Source organism: Oxyura jamaicensis, chromosome 2 (genome assembly GCF_011077185.1).
Source record: "Oxyura jamaicensis isolate SHBP4307 breed ruddy duck chromosome 2, BPBGC_Ojam_1.0, whole genome shotgun sequence".
NCBI classification, from domain to species: Eukaryota; Metazoa; Chordata; class Aves; order Anseriformes; family Anatidae; genus Oxyura; species Oxyura jamaicensis.
In genome coordinates, this window is record NC_048894.1 from 29176427 (window position 1) to 29194493 (window position 18067).

Here is an 18067-nt window from a genome sequence, read left to right on the forward strand (position 1 = left end):
TTTCATAATGTTGCTCAATGTTGAATCTTATTATTAATATGTATGTTTTTAATTATTTTAGGAAATCTATCAGTGGTTTGGCTCATCATGCAATAAATACGAGCGTCTGAAGGCTGCTCAGGTTGCCCTTGGCATTCGGGACAATGAACGAAATGGAAGATCTACATTAATTACAGTGGAAGAAGGAAGTGAACCAGATGAGCTCATACAGGTATTGTAACAGGAGTATGCCGTTATTGATACAGCTGTGAGTAAAAAAAATGTTACACTTCAGGAGTTAAACAGGATTGGGCTCCAAACTCAGGTTCTTTGAGTTGTTCAGGATCATAGAGTTAACTTATGGTAGGCCAGTTTATGCTTCTTTTCAATCCTTATCCAACCAGTATTAGGATATTGGGCAGTAGAGTCTGAGATAATTATCTGAAAATACTCTTTTGAGAATTTAATATTTGCTTTTTTGAATTAGGCACAGGGTGACTGAATTAACAGCAGAGCTCATACCTAAGCCACACTATCTGTTCTGTATGAAAAAATGAGCAGCATCAAGGTTAGATATCACCAAACAGATGGAAGTATCATGTCCTGAATGTCAAAAAAAGTAGCAAGACTCTTTGCATCACCACTCCTATTATAAACTCTAATGTACCTAGTCTCTAGTAAGCCTAGTGAGCCTACTAATGTTTAAAAAGTTTGATTAACTCAGTCATGAAATCCGAATTCTGCTTTCTAAATATATGATTGAGTAGAGTGGGTGGGAAAAAACAAACAAAAAAAAAAGTGCTGGCAAGTTGTTTCAGTCCACATCCTAATAAAGGCATTGTTACTTGGCATTTGTGTGCTAAGTTAAGATTTTTCCACTTATTCTTTAAAAAGAAGAGGGCAATAGAGACACAAAGCAGTCCTTCCATAAAATGAAAAATGTGCAATTAGAATATTATTTCGTACTTCAGATTAACCTCAGGAAGTAATGCTAACCGTGCATGCAGGCATGCCATTATTTTTTATGGTGCTTATATGCACTCCATGAGTTTTGTCTCATGGAGTGTAACTAGTGATTGTCTAAGCAACAAAGCATGCCGGGTGCTGAGCCTCCAGCCCTTGGCCATGCTAGCTGTGATGCCTTTGGATGATCTACCCACTTGCTTGCAAAGGCTTTTTGCCTGTGAGTGTGAGTACGAATGTGACTGTGCTTCTGTGCTTGGAAGTAGGGGAGATGGTACTCCGTGCACCAGTTTTTTCGAAGGAAAAAAAAAAAAAAGGCAGCCCAATCCTCTGTCTTGCTCTTTACTTCCTTTTACAGGCTTTTCTCATAGACTGTGTGTCATGTATTTTATACCGGTACCGTTAATGAAAAGAGCACAAGTTGACAATTAAAGCCCAAACTCCTGCTCCTTACTCCTGCTCCTTATCCGAAATTTATGAGCAAGTTGCAGCCAAACTCAGCTAGGTTGCAGGTGCTGGGTGCAGCTACAGGAAGGTGCCAGTTCAGTCCCTTGGCAGCATCCTCCTGCAGCCACCCCTCCTTGGGGTTACTGCTCAAGGCTCTACACTAAACTTCTGATAAGCTGATGCTGAGTTGGGAGCACTGATCAGAACAGCTGCACTTTGCACCTCTTATCTGACGAACGTGCAGCTGCAGATGTGAAGTCAGGCTTACGTGCAGCTACAGCAAGGACACGGGCTGTTGAAGGGCTGGCTGTCAGGAGGCTGGCTGCCTCCACTGCTTCAAGGAAATGAGCAGCCAGGGTATGCTGGCCTCGCCGGTGTATCTGCTTGCCAGCTGTGTGTAACTTGTTTTGTAGTGGCCTTGACACGTGAGTAAGAGCAGGAAAAATGCCAAGGCTGCATTTTGATCCCGTAACGCATTGTTACTGTATCAGGAAATAAATCTTTTCACACCTGGCCAGCAAGGTATGAAGGATGGATGTACTCAGCTTTTCCTTTGGGGTTGTGAATATAGAGGGAAGAAGAGTGGGTAGTTGCATGGAAATAGGTTCAAGTGAGCCTGTCAGCAGCCAGGGTTACTGCCTAGGGCTGCCCACAGAACAGCATCTGCAGCTCGCCTGTGGCTGTCCCAGTTGCTGCAAGCTCTGAAGTGTGCTGTTATTGAGCCAGGATGGTATTTAACCTAACAAGTATATAAAACCTATTACTCCTTATTTTTGCTCACGGTCTGTCTAGTTCATAGCGTTCTTCACTTTGATTGCTTGTTGTTCTCACACAATTGTCTCTAACTTGCTGTAGTGTTTGCCTGGGCTGACTGCTCTGAAATGAGCATAATGCTTCCTTCTTCCCTCAATATCATAGTTATGGGCAAGTGAAGGGAAGTTGCTATTCCTGTCCCTGATTGATTTTTTCTATTCCTGCTTTCCCGGAAAAAAAGTGTGATTTCTTCTTTTCTAGGAGAATACCGTGTACTTTATTCATTTTTTCCATCTAGTGGATAGCTGACATCAGAATGAGATTTCCTGACCTTAGCTCCTCTGATAAATGTCAGGAATGATTTCCCCTCCTGTGAGTTTGAAGCCCATTGCCTTCAGACATGGTGGCTTGGCTTGCTCATGTAGCACTACTAGCCAAGTGTTCACCAGACAGGGGCTGACATGCCCACCACAAGTACCAATGCAAAGAGCTGACTAATTTTTTTTATCCCTACTCCACAAGTGCAGAGAAGCACCTCTCAACCAGTAAAGCAAGACTACTGTGTTTTATCACAGTACTGAGGCAGGACGAAGAGATGAATTCAACAAACCCTGCCAGATATCTCTCCTGCCATGGGATTAACAGAGGCAGCAGTCGGCTCGTGGTTCCTGGACAGCTCGTTTTCCCGATGAGGAGCTGTCGGTGAAGTGAACTGTTCTGACAAGGGCAGTTGCTTGCTCCCAACCAGCCTCTTTTAGCAAGGACCTGGGATCAGGCCGCCCTCCTTGTACAATTTGCCAATGGGAAAGTTGGAGCATGCTGCAGGATGAACTGCTGTGGCAGGTCAGCACAATACAGCTTGCTCACCCTAGGAAAGGAGAGTGGCTAGAAACGGGGTACATGAATGGTTTTGACAGCAACAACCCCTTTCTTCATCTGCTATTGTGACAAGGGGCCACTTGGGAACACGCTGTGATCATCCTGTGCTCAACTCTCAGGAGATCCAATGTGTCTGGAAATCTCAGACCTGCAGTGGGTGTACAGAAGGCCTCGTAAAATGCTGCAAGAATAACTAAAATCCTTTCACCGACAAAGCAGAAATTTTCTTCATAAGCACAAAGATATTTAATCCACCTGGTTTCCCCTCTGTGTTTGCATTTTAGGTGAGGTACTGACTGGCAGGTTTAAATAGGAATTGCTGTATAAGATGGCTGCCTTTAATATTTAGAAAACAGTGACCACCCTGGACAAATTGCAGCTGCCTGTAGTAAAATTCATCAAATGCCAACACTGCTCTGGCTTTAACATGTAAACAGCTGAATAGTTACTCATTCTGCTGAATCTTAGGCCTGAATGTTCAAATTGTGCTACAGAAATTTCTTCACCATGGGACCAATCCAAAAATAAGTCTTGACAACCATGAGTCAGATTTTTTTCACTGTAAAATGATCACACTAGAGTTATTGCTACCTCAGATTTTTCTTTAAACCAAAAGGAAAACTAAATATATATTTTCAAAGATAACCTAGGACCAAATCCTCTAGGGTCAGTTCCCACCCCCTCTTGGGGTGGGCTTTGATGCTAACACTTGGCCTTCTGCCTTCCTGCCCTGATAAGAAGGGGTTTCATGACATTGTGTTTGTGTATCCTACACATCACTGAGATAACTGAGCGCAGCCACAATAACAGGTAGCCATGATTGGGACAGACAGTTTTCTAATTGTGGTTAGAATCTCCTATTTCTGAAGAGAGGGCAAAACTGAGGAAGTTTTTTAGTCAGCAAGTTGAAGCTGCTTGCAATAAAGCACGAAACCAAACTGAGTTTTGAGTCACCCAAGAGAAAGATACAAAGCACCCAGTCCTCCGTGCATCGCACATCAATAGTATCATCTAGTATGCTAAGATCAGGTTGGAGAGGAAGAGAAAGTCTCAGTGTATTAGTGTAATTTGATATATTACACACCCTGAAAGATTTTTAGATTGGCAGCATTGTTCTAGCTACATAGACTACATAGATTTCCCCATGAGAGATTTTAAGTATCTCAGACACCTGTGACACCCTGGATGTGGCTGAGCAGAGCTGCCTGCAGGGTGTTAAGAGCTGATCCACTTAATCATGAAGTGTTCATCTGATTTTCAAGATGATTCTTATTTCCTATGCAGTCCAAACTGTCTGGTCCTTTGGATTGTTTTATTTTTCCTTACAAAGGATTCCCTTAAAACTGTAACACGTGATTGTTGCAGTTTTTACTGCTGAGACTTTTGTCTTTTATTTGACTTTTGTAAATGTCTTTGGTATGGCTGAAACAGTGAAACTTGAGAAACTTGACTGCTGAGGTCTCAAACCACACGAAGCTGAATGATCATTTTAGTAGACAACTTTGAAACCACTCTTCTGCCTTTAAACAAACAAGAAAAAAAAAGGCCATGACTTTTGTTTACTTATCATTTGCAGTTGTCCTGTGCCTGCTTTGTTACAGTTCTAGTGGTCTTACAACAGATAAATGTAGTCTCACTTGTCATATAATACTTATGTAAATATTTAGCTAGCTTAAATACTGAGCAACAGAGGGAACCTCTCTGTCCTTTCTGATAATGCAGCCATTCTCCTCCTCCCTCCTTTTTTCTTTAAAGCTCTGAAGAACTGCTTAATTCTGAAAAGTCCTGAATGCCATTATATTCAAGGATGATTGTTTTTGGCTGTGGTGTGAATAAATACTACACCCAGAGGTATGGGAATGGTTTGATCATATTACAACTGGTCACACCTTTCCACCCCAGTGACTAGAAAGAGACCAGCAGCACTACACAGTGCTAACTCCATCACGTGGATCAAGGCTCAAGAGCACAAAGTGCTCACAACAAATGCAAGTTTCAGAGACTACTTCTCTAGAGACCCAGCTAATGCAAACATCAGCATAATGACAAGCTCCAGTAAACCTTAAATTAGCCAGGTAGGTCTCTGGGTAATGTGGACAGTGGCATAGGAAGAGCAGGACCACTGCTTTCTTGTTAAATTCAAGGCCTTAAAGTTTATTTGCTACAAAACGAAGATACTTCCCAAAGGCAGCATGAGAGCACAGTGAGGTAGTTGGCAAAACTGAGGCTTGCTGTGACTTGTGACTACTATAAATGGGTTGTACAGTGCAAGGGCATGCTTCCCTGAACAAGCTCGGCAGGTTCCCGCAGTCACATGGATCATTGCACAAGGCACAACAGCAGCGTGTGCCCTGCTAGTCAGGTACCTGCTCCTCTCCCAGGAGCCAGCAAGAAGAGGTTCTACCATCACATCTCTAAAAGCAAAAATTGCTGTAACTGCTCTCTTAACATTTGCATTCCTTCTTGTTCCCTCTCTTTTGGTTGTATTGTGGGGTGAAGCTTATTTGTTTTGTATACAGAGGTGTGGAGGAACAGTGGGAGGGTGGTTGGGTGGCACAAGAGGAGGAAGAGGAGGGGGAACTCTGTGGAATACAACCCCTGGGCATGTGCAAGGCATCAAATAGTTGTTTAATCACATAGCTTGTACTTGGTTTTACTCAAGGCCGTATACCACAAATTGCACGGAACTATGGTCCAGCCTGACCTGTTCACTAGCAAGAAAATACCAAATATAAAAATGTCTTAATGAGGTTCTCTTAGGCCAAGTTATTTATGTCTCTGGGAATATGTAAGCCAAAGTAATATCTTTTATTATCTAAATTGAGGCAGTTGTAAAAAAAAAATGGGCAAGACTCCAGGGAATTTTGTGCAATAAATACTGGAAATGTATTTCAGTAACAGGGCAGAGGCAATATTGAACAATCAGGTAAACAAAGGGAAGTGAATGATTTGATAGAAGGTGGATGACAATGGGACATGTACTTCTCCCTCAGCTAAGCAGTCACACGCACACAGAAAAGTTAACTAAATTTTAATGACAATATAAAGATTTAAGAAAGCTGATGGACAGAATATAGCAACAGTAATGCTATTGAGACCCAGAGACAACTTTCTCAGCTTGAATTGAAACTGTGTGTCAAATTTATACCTCAGAAAGATGAATACACTTCACTGAGTGGTATGGGTACATGCACATGCCTCCAAGAACAGAAGCTGGGTCTTCATTTTGAACAGTTCCTCAGAGTTTGTAGGATATGAAAATAGTCCAGGAAAATATAGTGCACATGCTTGTTCACCTTTCACAGCAGCTCCTATCCCATCCAAGGAATGAAAGTTTAATCATTACACTGTTAAATTTATGAGGGTTATGAATATGGGTACAAAGTACAAACCCCTTGCCCTGCAGGGAGCCAGTTGCAAGCTGCCAAAACCAGACATCCTGTTTTCGTTTTAATTATTGAGTATTTCTCCTTCGTTAAGGGCAGGCCTGGTTTTTGATGAAAATTTGTATTGTAAGCACTTGGTTATGCAACCTGCACTCAGACAAACCATGCGTGGCTTGGATCCTCAGCTGAATTGACTTCAGTATAGCTTAGCTGGTCTGCACCAGCTGAGCACTTGGCCCAATGTTTTCCCCAGGCCTAAATGAAAAATCAGCCAGGGGGGTTGCTGGAGAGTGGCAGGGTCTAGCGAGGAGGACTCTCGTCAGCAGTGTTGTGAGTTACTGATAATGCAGTAAGCTGCAGTTTCACTCTTGGCTGTCTGAAGCCAGGTACTTAAATGAAAGAGAACCAGATAGCAGCTGCAGGTGGCAAGTATATCTGAAAGTCAGGCTTTTAATCAAGTCTCTGAATGCAAATTTCAGTGCCTGCATTAGGAATTCACTTTCAGAAATGCTCAGGCACATCGTACTGCATGGCATGAACTAATTCCTTTATGAACAGTTCTAATAATAGATGGTTGAAAAAATAATTTCTTATGCTAGAACAGATAGTCTGACAAGGTACTTTAGTGAATTTCTAAAATCATTAGTAATTGCTGGAAGCACTTGAAACTTAATTATAATTTGTTTTATTTGCATTCTTGTAGGTGAGAAAACCTCACATTTGTTATGCTTTTTTCTTCGTCAACTATAGCACTTGCAGGATTACCATGTTAGTCAATTATAATCTTATAATTACATGTTAGGATACTAATGGATTTTGTAATAGCTTTTTTCTTTTGTGTGCTAGAATATCAAGAAATCCATTGAGGAAGAAATGCTATAATTTTCAGTTATTAAATGAACATAATTGAGAAAAGGCCAAAGGAAAGAGTTGTTAGCAATTATTTCTACGTGAAGTTGCTAGTTATTTCCATGAACTTGCTAGCACCAGGGATTTTCATGGAGAAGAAATGAAAGAGTTTATTTCCTGAACAAAAAGCCGAGAGATGCATGTTTGTGGAATCCAGCATCTGAAAAATGCACTTTGAAGAGAGCTTCTTTATCTATTTTCTCTCTCTCTCTCTTTTTTTTTTTTTTTTTTAATTTTGCATTGGCTTTGGTCTCCAGGTCTGCCTCATCCCAACTCCTGTGTGGAGCAGCTCTCAAGGGATCTATGCTCAATGTTGCCTTTGAATTTTCTTAAATTAAAGTTCTGCAGTGCAGGAAGGAGACTTTGTTTAAGGAAAACTTTGTAGGTTTTTTTTCATAAAATTTGCATGTACGGATTGCTGCACAGCTCTTCTGGTCATATAGCATCACATCTGGGCAAGGGTGAAGAAGAGCAGTGCAGGAGAAGCTGCTGCACGTGTTTGGGATCAGTTTAGTATTTCCACCACCACCAAGTGACTGAAGAAATATGTAAATATAACTATTGTATTTACTGCAAGCAGCTTGTTATGGACAGGCCTTTTGCTTACATTACTGCCTATGACTTTGATGCTACTTGGCTTGGCATTAACTGTAAAAAATAAGGGGTTGGTAAAATCACAAGAAGAATTTAAATTCTGCAGTACTCAGTTATGGACTATCTGATTTTTATGATCAGAAAATCACAGCCCCTTTGTTGAACTATTTGGCTCCCTCAAACAAAATTTGAGGAGATGTAGGAAGTTTGAAATCATTAGTGGAGGGCATCTAAACCAGAAGAAGAAATGGTTTCAAAATAAGCTATATCTCCTATACAACCAGATGAAAGAAACGTGTTTTTTTTTTTTTTTTTTTTTTTTTTTTTTTTTTTTTTCCTAACTCCTATTTAATTTATTTTAAGCTTCAGTGGGAAGCATTAGAGAAACTATCAAATTATCCTCTGGTTTGTTTTCTTGAACATTAGGGTCCAACTCTCTTTTCTGTCTTGGGTGCAGGAGTCTGGGTGTCATACCAGAGGTGTTCCTTTGGCATACCTCATCTATTGGGCTGTATGGGACTGGAAATGCTGAGCTTGTGAATTCAGCCAGTGAATTCAGCACTAAGACAGTAGCTCAGTGTCTTGAGTAGGTTTTTCTGCTTTTAATCTCATGGAGGGATGAAACACCTTGCTATGGCTCCCACTGCTCACTCTGGTGAGCTTCCTCCAGCTGCTCTGCTTCTCCAGGGAGCGCTGGTTTTCCAGCAGGGTTGCTGGTTGCCAGTTGCCTGCTGCTGCCTACAAGCTTGCTCGAGTTGTTTCAAGCTCTGCAGGGTAGTTGCCACACTCCCCTTTTACCCTGCTGCTGCTTGTAGCCTGGTCTGTCGTGGCCTGGGGACCAAGCTGCATGGTGGCGCTGCAAAAGCCCAGCTGCCAAAGTGTGTATTTACAGGACAGAAAGCTGGGGGTTTTGTGAATTTTAGCAGATAAATATTCTTTGTGCCTGAGGTTTCTGTTAGCATTAGTTACTGATTTATTTCCATTAGTAATTTTCCAACACATAAGCACTCAGTATATGCATGCACATGTGGCTTTAATTCACGAAGCTTGCAAACTGGAATCTGCAAAGTTACAACAGCTTTAGTGTCTGCCTAGTTTTATGTCCCAAAAAAGAAGGAAAACCTTGCATCTGTAAACTCAAGAATGTGTGCAAGTCTCTGCAGGATGTGGATGTCAGTTCTAATACTAACTGGTGTTTGAGGAAGATGTAACAAAAAGTAAGATTTAAAAATGAGGTAGAAAGGATTGGTATAAATGGAAAAAAAAAGATGCAGGGGTAATTACTTACTATATTTTTAATTATGCTCCTGGGAGGCGGGTTGCTGAAAAGCTTAATTTTCAGTGTTCATCAGCAGTAATGGCAACAAAGATTTGGCGGTGTTCACATAGTTACTGTAGTTCGCCTTCCCAGTTTCTCTAGTGTGTGATCACTGTTTTTTGAGGTGTCCTAAAAGCTGAGGATTTGAAGGTGACATAGGCTGGGGGTTTCCTTATTTCACTCACAGCCAATCTCACAGGCCCAGCAAGACAGAAGGCAGGCTCTCCAGCCTGATATAGATGCTTTTTCTTTTGTGAGCCTGTTATCCATGGCCTGTTTCACAGAACAGAAAATCGATGTTAGAACATTGTTATTGTTACCAGTCAAGGCTTTACATTCAAATTATTACAGATAGATATGCAAAGCTGCAAATATTGTATGATAAGCTGCCAAAGCATAATGCCCTGTTTTTGGGAAGGTAAGCGTAGGGCTATTAATAAAATTATGATTTGCATTTGAAGTTCCCAAGACAACAGAAACTGGATAAAAATGTAGGCCACAATTTATGCATCAAAAGTGCCATGAGCAACTGATGGATTTTGCTATTTTGCAGCATCCTGAATGCATTACAAATCAGGCTTAAACCTTGATACCAGAAAATGCTTTTGACAAATCACATGGTGAAGCCAAACAAATTCTCAGAATGCCAGAACCATTTGTTAACATAAAACATCCTTTTGTGTGGGTGTCAGTACATTATGGCATTTCTATCTTATTCTCAATCACTGTTCAGGCTGGTGGAAGGTCTTCTCCTCAGGGTGAGGATGTAACAACATCTGTTATTGCTTCAATTGATGGTGAGAGGCAATTCCTTCCAGGCAGAAACCCTGCTAGCTCCCTAGGAGCAGTTTAGTGAAAGGTGTTGTTCTTATTTTTCCTTGTTTGAGGTGTAATTTTTTATAAGATTATCAGTATGTGCTCAGATTGTTGGAAGAGCTCCAGGTTACAATAACCAGCAAAATAAGCTTATTCATAATCTGGCTAATGTCAAAAGTTGCTTTTGTCTGGAACAGAATATGTTTGGAAGTTATTTGCTAGCACAGTGGTTACTGGCCTGTTTATCCTTTCTTTTCTCAGCTTGATTTTTTTTTCTTATTGGCTACTGGAGTAGATATTTGAGATGATAATTATTTCAGAGAGGCATTCCTTGTAATATTCTTCTTTGCTTTGAAGGTTCATATAAAAATCCAGGTCCTTATCTACTAATGAGTTCACACTGTGACTATAGTTCAGACCTATCATCATGCAAAACAAAGATTTATTCTCTGTCACAGCATATGCATGTACCTTGAGTTAGCAGTAGCAGGATATATTTACTTATGTCAGAGCATGTAAAGAAGTAAATGATGAGCTGCTAATCCTGATTGTTTTCTGAAAGTATTGAGTAAAAGAAGTCAGGCCCACAAGACAGCTTTAAGCTCGGTAAATATCTCTCTATTCTTTCTGTTGCTCTTAGTATATAAAGAGGGGAATTTGAATTTTTTTTTGAGATCTAACATTTGGGGTCACAGCCACAACAAATAGCTCAGTTTCAGACCCAGAAACCTAACCCAAATTGTGTATAGTGAGAAGAAACACAAACACAGCACTAGTGTACCCAAGTTAAACTGTACGAAACTGGTTTTCCCTCTTAATTAACTTTCACCTGACGTGTTCTTCAAGCATTGTTTTCCTAGTTGGATTTGCAGCCTCACTGAGCTTCTTAAACCTCTTGCTCCCATTAAATCAATATCAACTATTCTATGAGGCAGAGCCTGCATCTCCAGTTATGAAGACAATGTTTGCTGAACTCCTTCTGTTGATGTGTTTACTTAAAATTGCTTACCTTTTTGCATTCCTACAGATTAGAAACCTTTTGTCTGTGATTCCTTCTGTTATTTTTGAGGGCAAGGGAGTGGAATTTCACTTGTCAGAAGCAGCTTTGGCTCTGTATTTTGCAGTTCTGTGAGAGGGTGCAGATACGTGCAGAAAAGATATGCACATAAGAAGATCTAGGGGATTATTATTATGTAGGGCAGGATAAACAGTGCTGTTTACCACAAGGTAAGAGCACACTTTGGCACATGTTATAGAGGAACTTATGTTCTGTTGGTTTCCCCTGAGATACTCATGCAGTAACCTAAGTGTGTCAATGCTAAGGTTTAACAAAACATAAAAAAAAAAAAAAAAAAAAAAAAGTTAATGCAAGTTAACTTTCTATTGTATTTCCTCCTGTCCCCAGACAAGATGTAAAGGTGTGGAATTTGTGAACACTTTCAATAAAACATGCTAACTCTGCAGTCAGGTGCTCTCATTGAGAAGTAAGCTGGAATGACTCTACAACCATGTACAGCGTGGTAAGGTCTGACATAACAAGCTGTGAGCATGCGTTATTCTGAAATAACTGTGAAGTAGCTTAAGCCTTGAGCTATTGAATAACCTGACACAGTAAGGTTAGTGTGTGCACAATGGGAGAATACCTGCAATACACCTGTGTGCACCCTAGCAGAGCACATATTTGCTTGTGCTTCTCTCCAGGACTCAGAAACTTGCAGAAAGCAATAGTGGGGAAAAAATAAACATCCATCCAGGATGGAGCAATGATGAGCAAGGAGAGGTTTGACATGTTAATATGTTAAAGGCAGATAAGGTAAAGTGATAGGAAGAGACTGTGATTTGGAAATCAAGCAAGCAGCTACAAAGAAAGATGCCAAACCCAGATAATGAGGTAGTTGTGGCATGGATATGTTTTCAGGGCACTAATTATACTTACTTGTATGAGAATTGTATGATCAAGGTTCTGTTCTTGTTGCTAACACTGAATGTATAAAACTAGGGTGTTAGGACCGTAAGATTCAAAGTCCTTTACCCTGTCTGTTGATTTAAGTCATTTCACTGGGTACTTGTGCTTTGGGAGCCTTTGACTACAGCCTCAGCTGTCATGAACTATTTTCTTTATGAGGCATCATCAGATATATAAAGGTGAGGCAGCCTGGAGCGCCACACCTCAGCCAGGCATATGCTTTTGTAATTATACAACCCAGTTCCAGTTTAGCAGTTAACACCACCATACACATTTCATATCTTATTGACAAAATGTATCTGTTGTCTTAACAACCAGGCATACGTGTGGCTGTGTGTGGACTCCACCATTCCATAGGAGTTTCCCTTACAAGGAGGGAGGATGGTATCCCTGAGGAGGAATTTCTTTGGGATAGAACTTAACAATTTTTTCAGCATTTATTGCTTTCCATTTAGACACAGTTTTTCCTTCTGTTATTTGTGTCATCCCTCAGTCTATACAATGAAGTGGCTGAAATTGATGTGTGTTGGGAATGATGTAAGTTGTCCCCAGCAATACAAAAGGGTAGTGACTATATATATTTCATGCTGTATCGCTTCACACATAGTATATGTGTAGTGCGTGCTGCCTTGCTTCACACCATGACTGGTGTCTTCACTCGCCTTAGGTTGTTTTGACTTTGTCTCATCATATGTTTCTGACACCGGCACACACAGGTATTCCCAGCAGGGATTCAGTTTAAGTGCTGGCGGCACAGCCCTCCTCATAAGCCCTGGATTTCCTTACCTGTTGGGAGGAGAAGCGTATCGGGTCCCACTTAACAATGCTAAGATCTATAATAACTGTGACTTCAAATGCAGGAAAAGAGAGCACCCGCAAGGCCATTCTGCACTTGTTTTTGCACTCCTCTGAGAAACTGCAAAATGACAGAACAGAGCCTTCAGTAATGTGACTTTTCTGCTTGCCTACACTAAAGACACAGGGCTAGCTTTGGGCAGAGAATTTACTGTGCAAGCTGCTGTTTAGTAAATTGTGAATGGGTTTCCCCAGAACCACGGTTCCTCTGCTCTTTGCAGGCCAGTTCATTTCACACCTGTAACCTGTACAAGGGAGGCTTTGACTCCCCTTGATGTGCCAGTACTGGCTACCTGAAATTTCCACATGCAGATAAACATGGGGAGTCTGACAATAATTTTTATCTAGTTTAGAAAAAAAAAAATAATCCAAATGCACACTTAAGACACTAGTAGTTCAGGCCAGAATCTAAACTGTGCCGGAGCCAATTTTAAAACTGAAGTTATAAACTATAGAAACCTGCTTGGTTTAATTGCCACCAGAGCAGAGTACTTAGATGGTACTCAGTAGAGAGGCTGCTTCTGTCAAGTTGCTTTCATAAGCACCATGAGGCACTTCTGAGCCTCCTTTAAAAATACTCAGTGTGGCAGTCACATAGCTCTCAAAGATCCCTGTGCACACAGAAATTTTAAAAGCAATTTATTTTATATCACTCTAAGCAACTTACAGTGAAGCAAAGTTATTGTGGTGCCACAGGTATTCTGTATGCATGGCAATAGAAAATGCTGACTTTACCTGTGTCAGGAATCACAACTTGTGTGTGAGCGGGATTTCTGTACTTGCTGGGAATACCTAATTATGCAGAAAAAATAGTGAGTATGGACTTTTGGAGGTTTTATTAATAGGAGTCTTTTACCCTTTTAATAGTCACTGTAAGTCAAATGTTATGAAAACCTCAAACCTGTTCAGTATGCATTCAGGTAAAGAAGCATGCCTGTTTCTTGGTAATTTTCTGACCCTTGTGTTACAAAGACAGCATTATACTTGGTGCTCTGCAGCTTGTGTGTAGGCTTCTGTTCAGTCTGCAAACCTAGGAAGGGAATTTTTTTCAGAAAACTTGTGACAATATTCCACATATGCACATTCTCTTTTAATCGGTCACTCACCAGTGTTGTGGCACTCTGCTGTGAAAGTATAGCCCTGCTTGGCCTATACAGTAATAGACCCACAGCCATGTAGTGTCAGTTCAGGAAATGCTGACTGATAGGTACTGAAGACCTAATGGTAATGCTTTTCTTAAACTTTCAGGGCATTACTTCTTTTTTTTCTTCAGTGAGTCACAAGTAAAATATTTCCAATTAAACTGGATCAACCACACTTGCTAAGGCCATGTGTTTTTCTTTGCCAGGTCAGAAAATTCCACAAATGATGGATTTATATTCAACATTTATGCTACAGTTTTCTTTCAAATTCATTGCAGCTGTATGCTTTGTCAGCCTTTCCTGTTATCAAATATTTACAATGTTTTTGCACATGACTTCATGTTATATGCAAATCCATAGAAAGGCTGTTCTGCCGCTTGTACTTGATGTTAATATATTGTTACTCAGACATCTTAACTACTACTACCGTCATTTCAGGACATAACTCTATAGAAATCCATAAAATTCTGTGTACAACAGAATTGGATCTGGTCATATATCAGTCAATATGAAGAGGTCTTGCCATTAATAATGAGTTACTAGGGTTTAATAATGTCTACCTGACCATTACATATTCTTGATGAACCTCTGTAAATTTCTTCTAGTAATAGTTATTATAAGGTTATCCATGGTGTAACACTGCTATGATGTAAAAACTACCACACTGTTAAAATTGATAATCTGGTCCAGGAGCAAGAAAATGTTTTTTCACTCTTTTTTTTTTTTTTTTCCTAAGAATTTAGCTATTTTTCCCCCCCTGAAAATGAGATTAAGAATCTGTAAATGTAAAGATTTTTGAACTCATAATCTGATATCTTGTAAGCAACTGAAATATTTTTAAAAATAACTTCAACTCATGTGTTTCATTTTGCTTTAATTTTATCCTCAAACATTTCATGAGTAATGTCATTCCAAAAATTGTAAGACCTGCTTACCAACACTGTAGAAGTCATTGAGAGGAAAAAGGGAAGAGAGACATATAAACAAATGCATAGAGTAGTAGGAGAAGATAAATCTCGTGTGTGTGTGTGTGTATGTGTGTGTCTTTCCGTCCTTTGAAGCTTTAAGTAATACACTATTTCCTATCCTAGCCTATACAAGACCAGCAAGTTGGCTTGCAGGAGAGACAGCATGTGGATCTAATGCTACTAAAGATCTGACACAGTTTTTTGCAAAGTCATCCATGAGTTTGGATTTAGATTAGAATAAGTATAAAGATAATCCTGACTAACTGATTACTGGGACAACACATTACAGTTTTGGGGTATTTATGGTGCAGAACCTACAATCTCTCTACATTGATTTTATTATTCTCTTGTTGTACAGGTTTTAGGGGCAAAGCCAGAACTTCCTGAATGTGGTGATGATGATGATGAGATCGCTGATATTACAAATAGGAGAAGTGCTAAACTATATATGGTAAGTAACTTTATTTTTTTTTGTGTGTTAGGTGCACTCAATGGTATTCATGCATGTAATACCTTCATACATGGGGTTCTGGATTCAGTTACAGAACTGCAGTTGTGTTGGCTGATTTACATCCAATGGACAAGATTCTCAAAGGATGTCAAGATAGCCCAGAAGAACTGAGGAAAAAATATTGATTACAGTCCCGTTTACTCAGGAAACAAATTATGCATGGCCTATGAACCATTCAGTGCAGGTCAAAGAAGAGTTAATTGGTCTTAAATCAATCTACATTTCCAGTCTTTTTGATTTTAAAAGAGATAGTTGTAGTAGACATATGATTTACTTATTCCTGGCAGAGTTTGAGAGATGTACAGTTATGTTATATTTTTCTAAGTAAAATCCAGAATAATTTAAACACAAAAGGCCTTTCTTATGTGATGCCAGTTTTTTTTGGCTTAACACTGACTGGGACAGTGCCAATATCAGAAAAATTAACCATAAATAGAATGGATAACATTTTTACTCCATTTTATCAGTAGGAACTTTCTGATTACACTTAGCAAAGTTATGTTTTTTCCTTGCATTAAAGTAGGCATACTGTTCTTGCCTAGAAGAGGTATGGAATTTATCCTTCAAGTTAACAGTACAGCATCTTACTTATATGCAAGTCTATACAACTACTTATTTTTCTATAAGCATTAGGAATGGGGAAGTAACTAAAAGTTATTGGCATTCTATTTGACAGAATGTGAGAATAGCTTTTCCTTTCCAAAGATGGTCAAATTATTTACATATCTCTTTAATTTGAACAAATAACAGCAATAACAGTTTAAATAAATTATTGAGAAGCATTGTGATACTCATGGAACATATTATTCAGCAAATAGTCTGTTAATAGATACATAGCTTACTTTAATAGATAACATACTCCAAAGCGTTTTCTTCATTACCAGTGAAAGCAGAGCCAGGGTTTTGTATTTGATCATTTCCATGCTCACTCCACCCCCTTAAAAAAAAACTGTTTTGAAGTTAAAATGTATAGACATTCCATTTAATTGCAAGAAGCCACAGAACCGAAACAACAAACTATTTCCAGCTCTGTATTTTCTCTTTTCTTTCATAGCTCCCTCCTTTCTTTCATATTCTCCTGCTTGAGAAACGAAGTGAGAAAGTGTTTGGAAAAGAGGGTTGTTTTCAATGAAATCGAGAAAAGACTCTTCTATTCTTCCCCACCAAAAAATATTTTCTCCTGAAGACTGCAAGATTAGTTTTTTGTTGTTTGTTTGTTTTTTTTTTACAAGTTCCTAATAGCATTGAGATCTGGGGCTTTCTCTTTAGCATTTTGTGCTTTTGCTCATGCAATAAGGTCGTCTTGTGTGATATAACAGAATCTTTTACTGGCATACAATATTTTCTTTCCTTTTCCATAATCGTGTAATGAGGAGAAAAGTTTGGGCCACGTGCAGCAACACCAACAGCAGTACATGCTGCTGGACCCCTGTGTATACAATATTCAAAGTGCCGTCTCCACAGCAGCTCTGATGCTGCTGTGAAGTGTGAGAGAGGGTGAATCACTCCATCTGCAGAGTCTGCATCCCACAGACCACAGCAGGATGAAGCTATCTTTCTCCCTGCTTCTTACATGATCCCGTATACATGGCTGGGGTTTACCAGAGTAGTATTCCAGATGATCCATGTTACAAATCCATTTTTAGTGATCAGTTCCCATTCATTATTGGGCAAGAATCTAAGGACAATTCCATTCTTGCAAAAAAATCTAGCATGTATTTCTCACCTTTATAGTAGAGGTTTCGAGAGGGGGGAAGAAAAAGGAACCCTGCATATGATCAGTACTGTTGTAATAAGACAGTACTTGAGAAGCAAAGGCTACAGTAGAGTGTTTACAGTGAATTTTGGATTCTACAAACTCCCATAAAATTCAGTGAATATCTAAGAAATTCTAAGTATATGGGTCCTGCCAACAGATCTCGGTTAACCAAATTCAAAAATGCTGCAATATAAAAGTGAGTGTCAAAGTCAGAAGACAGGTCTACAGTGATCCATCAAAGTAGGCAAAATTATTTATTTGTGGTATTCAGTGGTAGCTTCTATAATATGCAATAGAAGATATAATGGTGCATTTAAAGTTAATATTTAGTTATGAAAAGAACTAAGGACTGACAGGCAGAAACCACAAGAGTAATAAATCATTTTGCTGGTCTTTTTAGCCTTGTGGGAGTGAATTCTAGAAGGTTATAAAGGTCTATATCTATTTACAGAGGTTACAAAGCAGATTTTGCAACAGATCCTTTGACAGCTTTCTATTAAAGAACTGTAGGTTATAAATGTAGATATTTAATTTGTCAATATCAGTGTAGGACTATTTTATCATAGTTTCAAATGCTCTCATTCAGCACGTACATGTACCTTTGGCTTCAGTGAGGGTTGCTTGGTAGTAGAAGTGACATCTAGGGCCTCCACCAGTTCAGCAGAGCTGGGCTGATGAAGGTAAGTGTTTTTAACCGTGAGCTGTTCATTGAATAAGCAGTCGAATTGAGAGTGGAAGAGAAACAATTTATTTTGAAAAGCTGTGACAAGCATCACTAAAATTAACACTACATCTCCCTCTACTGGATGTAAAATGAAATGA

General features: G+C 39.5%; 1 protein-coding gene across 3 annotated transcripts in view; it reads left to right on the forward strand.

The window, feature by feature from the left end:
• The window catches only part of SCIN (scinderin), a 61017-nt gene that overhangs the window by 27211 nt on the left and 15739 nt on the right, over positions 1–18067 (forward strand). For all 3 annotated transcript variants that reach the window (XM_035317953.1, XM_035317952.1, XM_035317951.1), the window contains 2 exons: positions 62–211; positions 15334–15426. In XM_035317953.1, coding sequence (XP_035173844.1) covers positions 62–211; positions 15334–15426 — 243 coding nt within the window. The remainder of the gene's footprint in view (positions 1–61; positions 212–15333; positions 15427–18067) is intronic.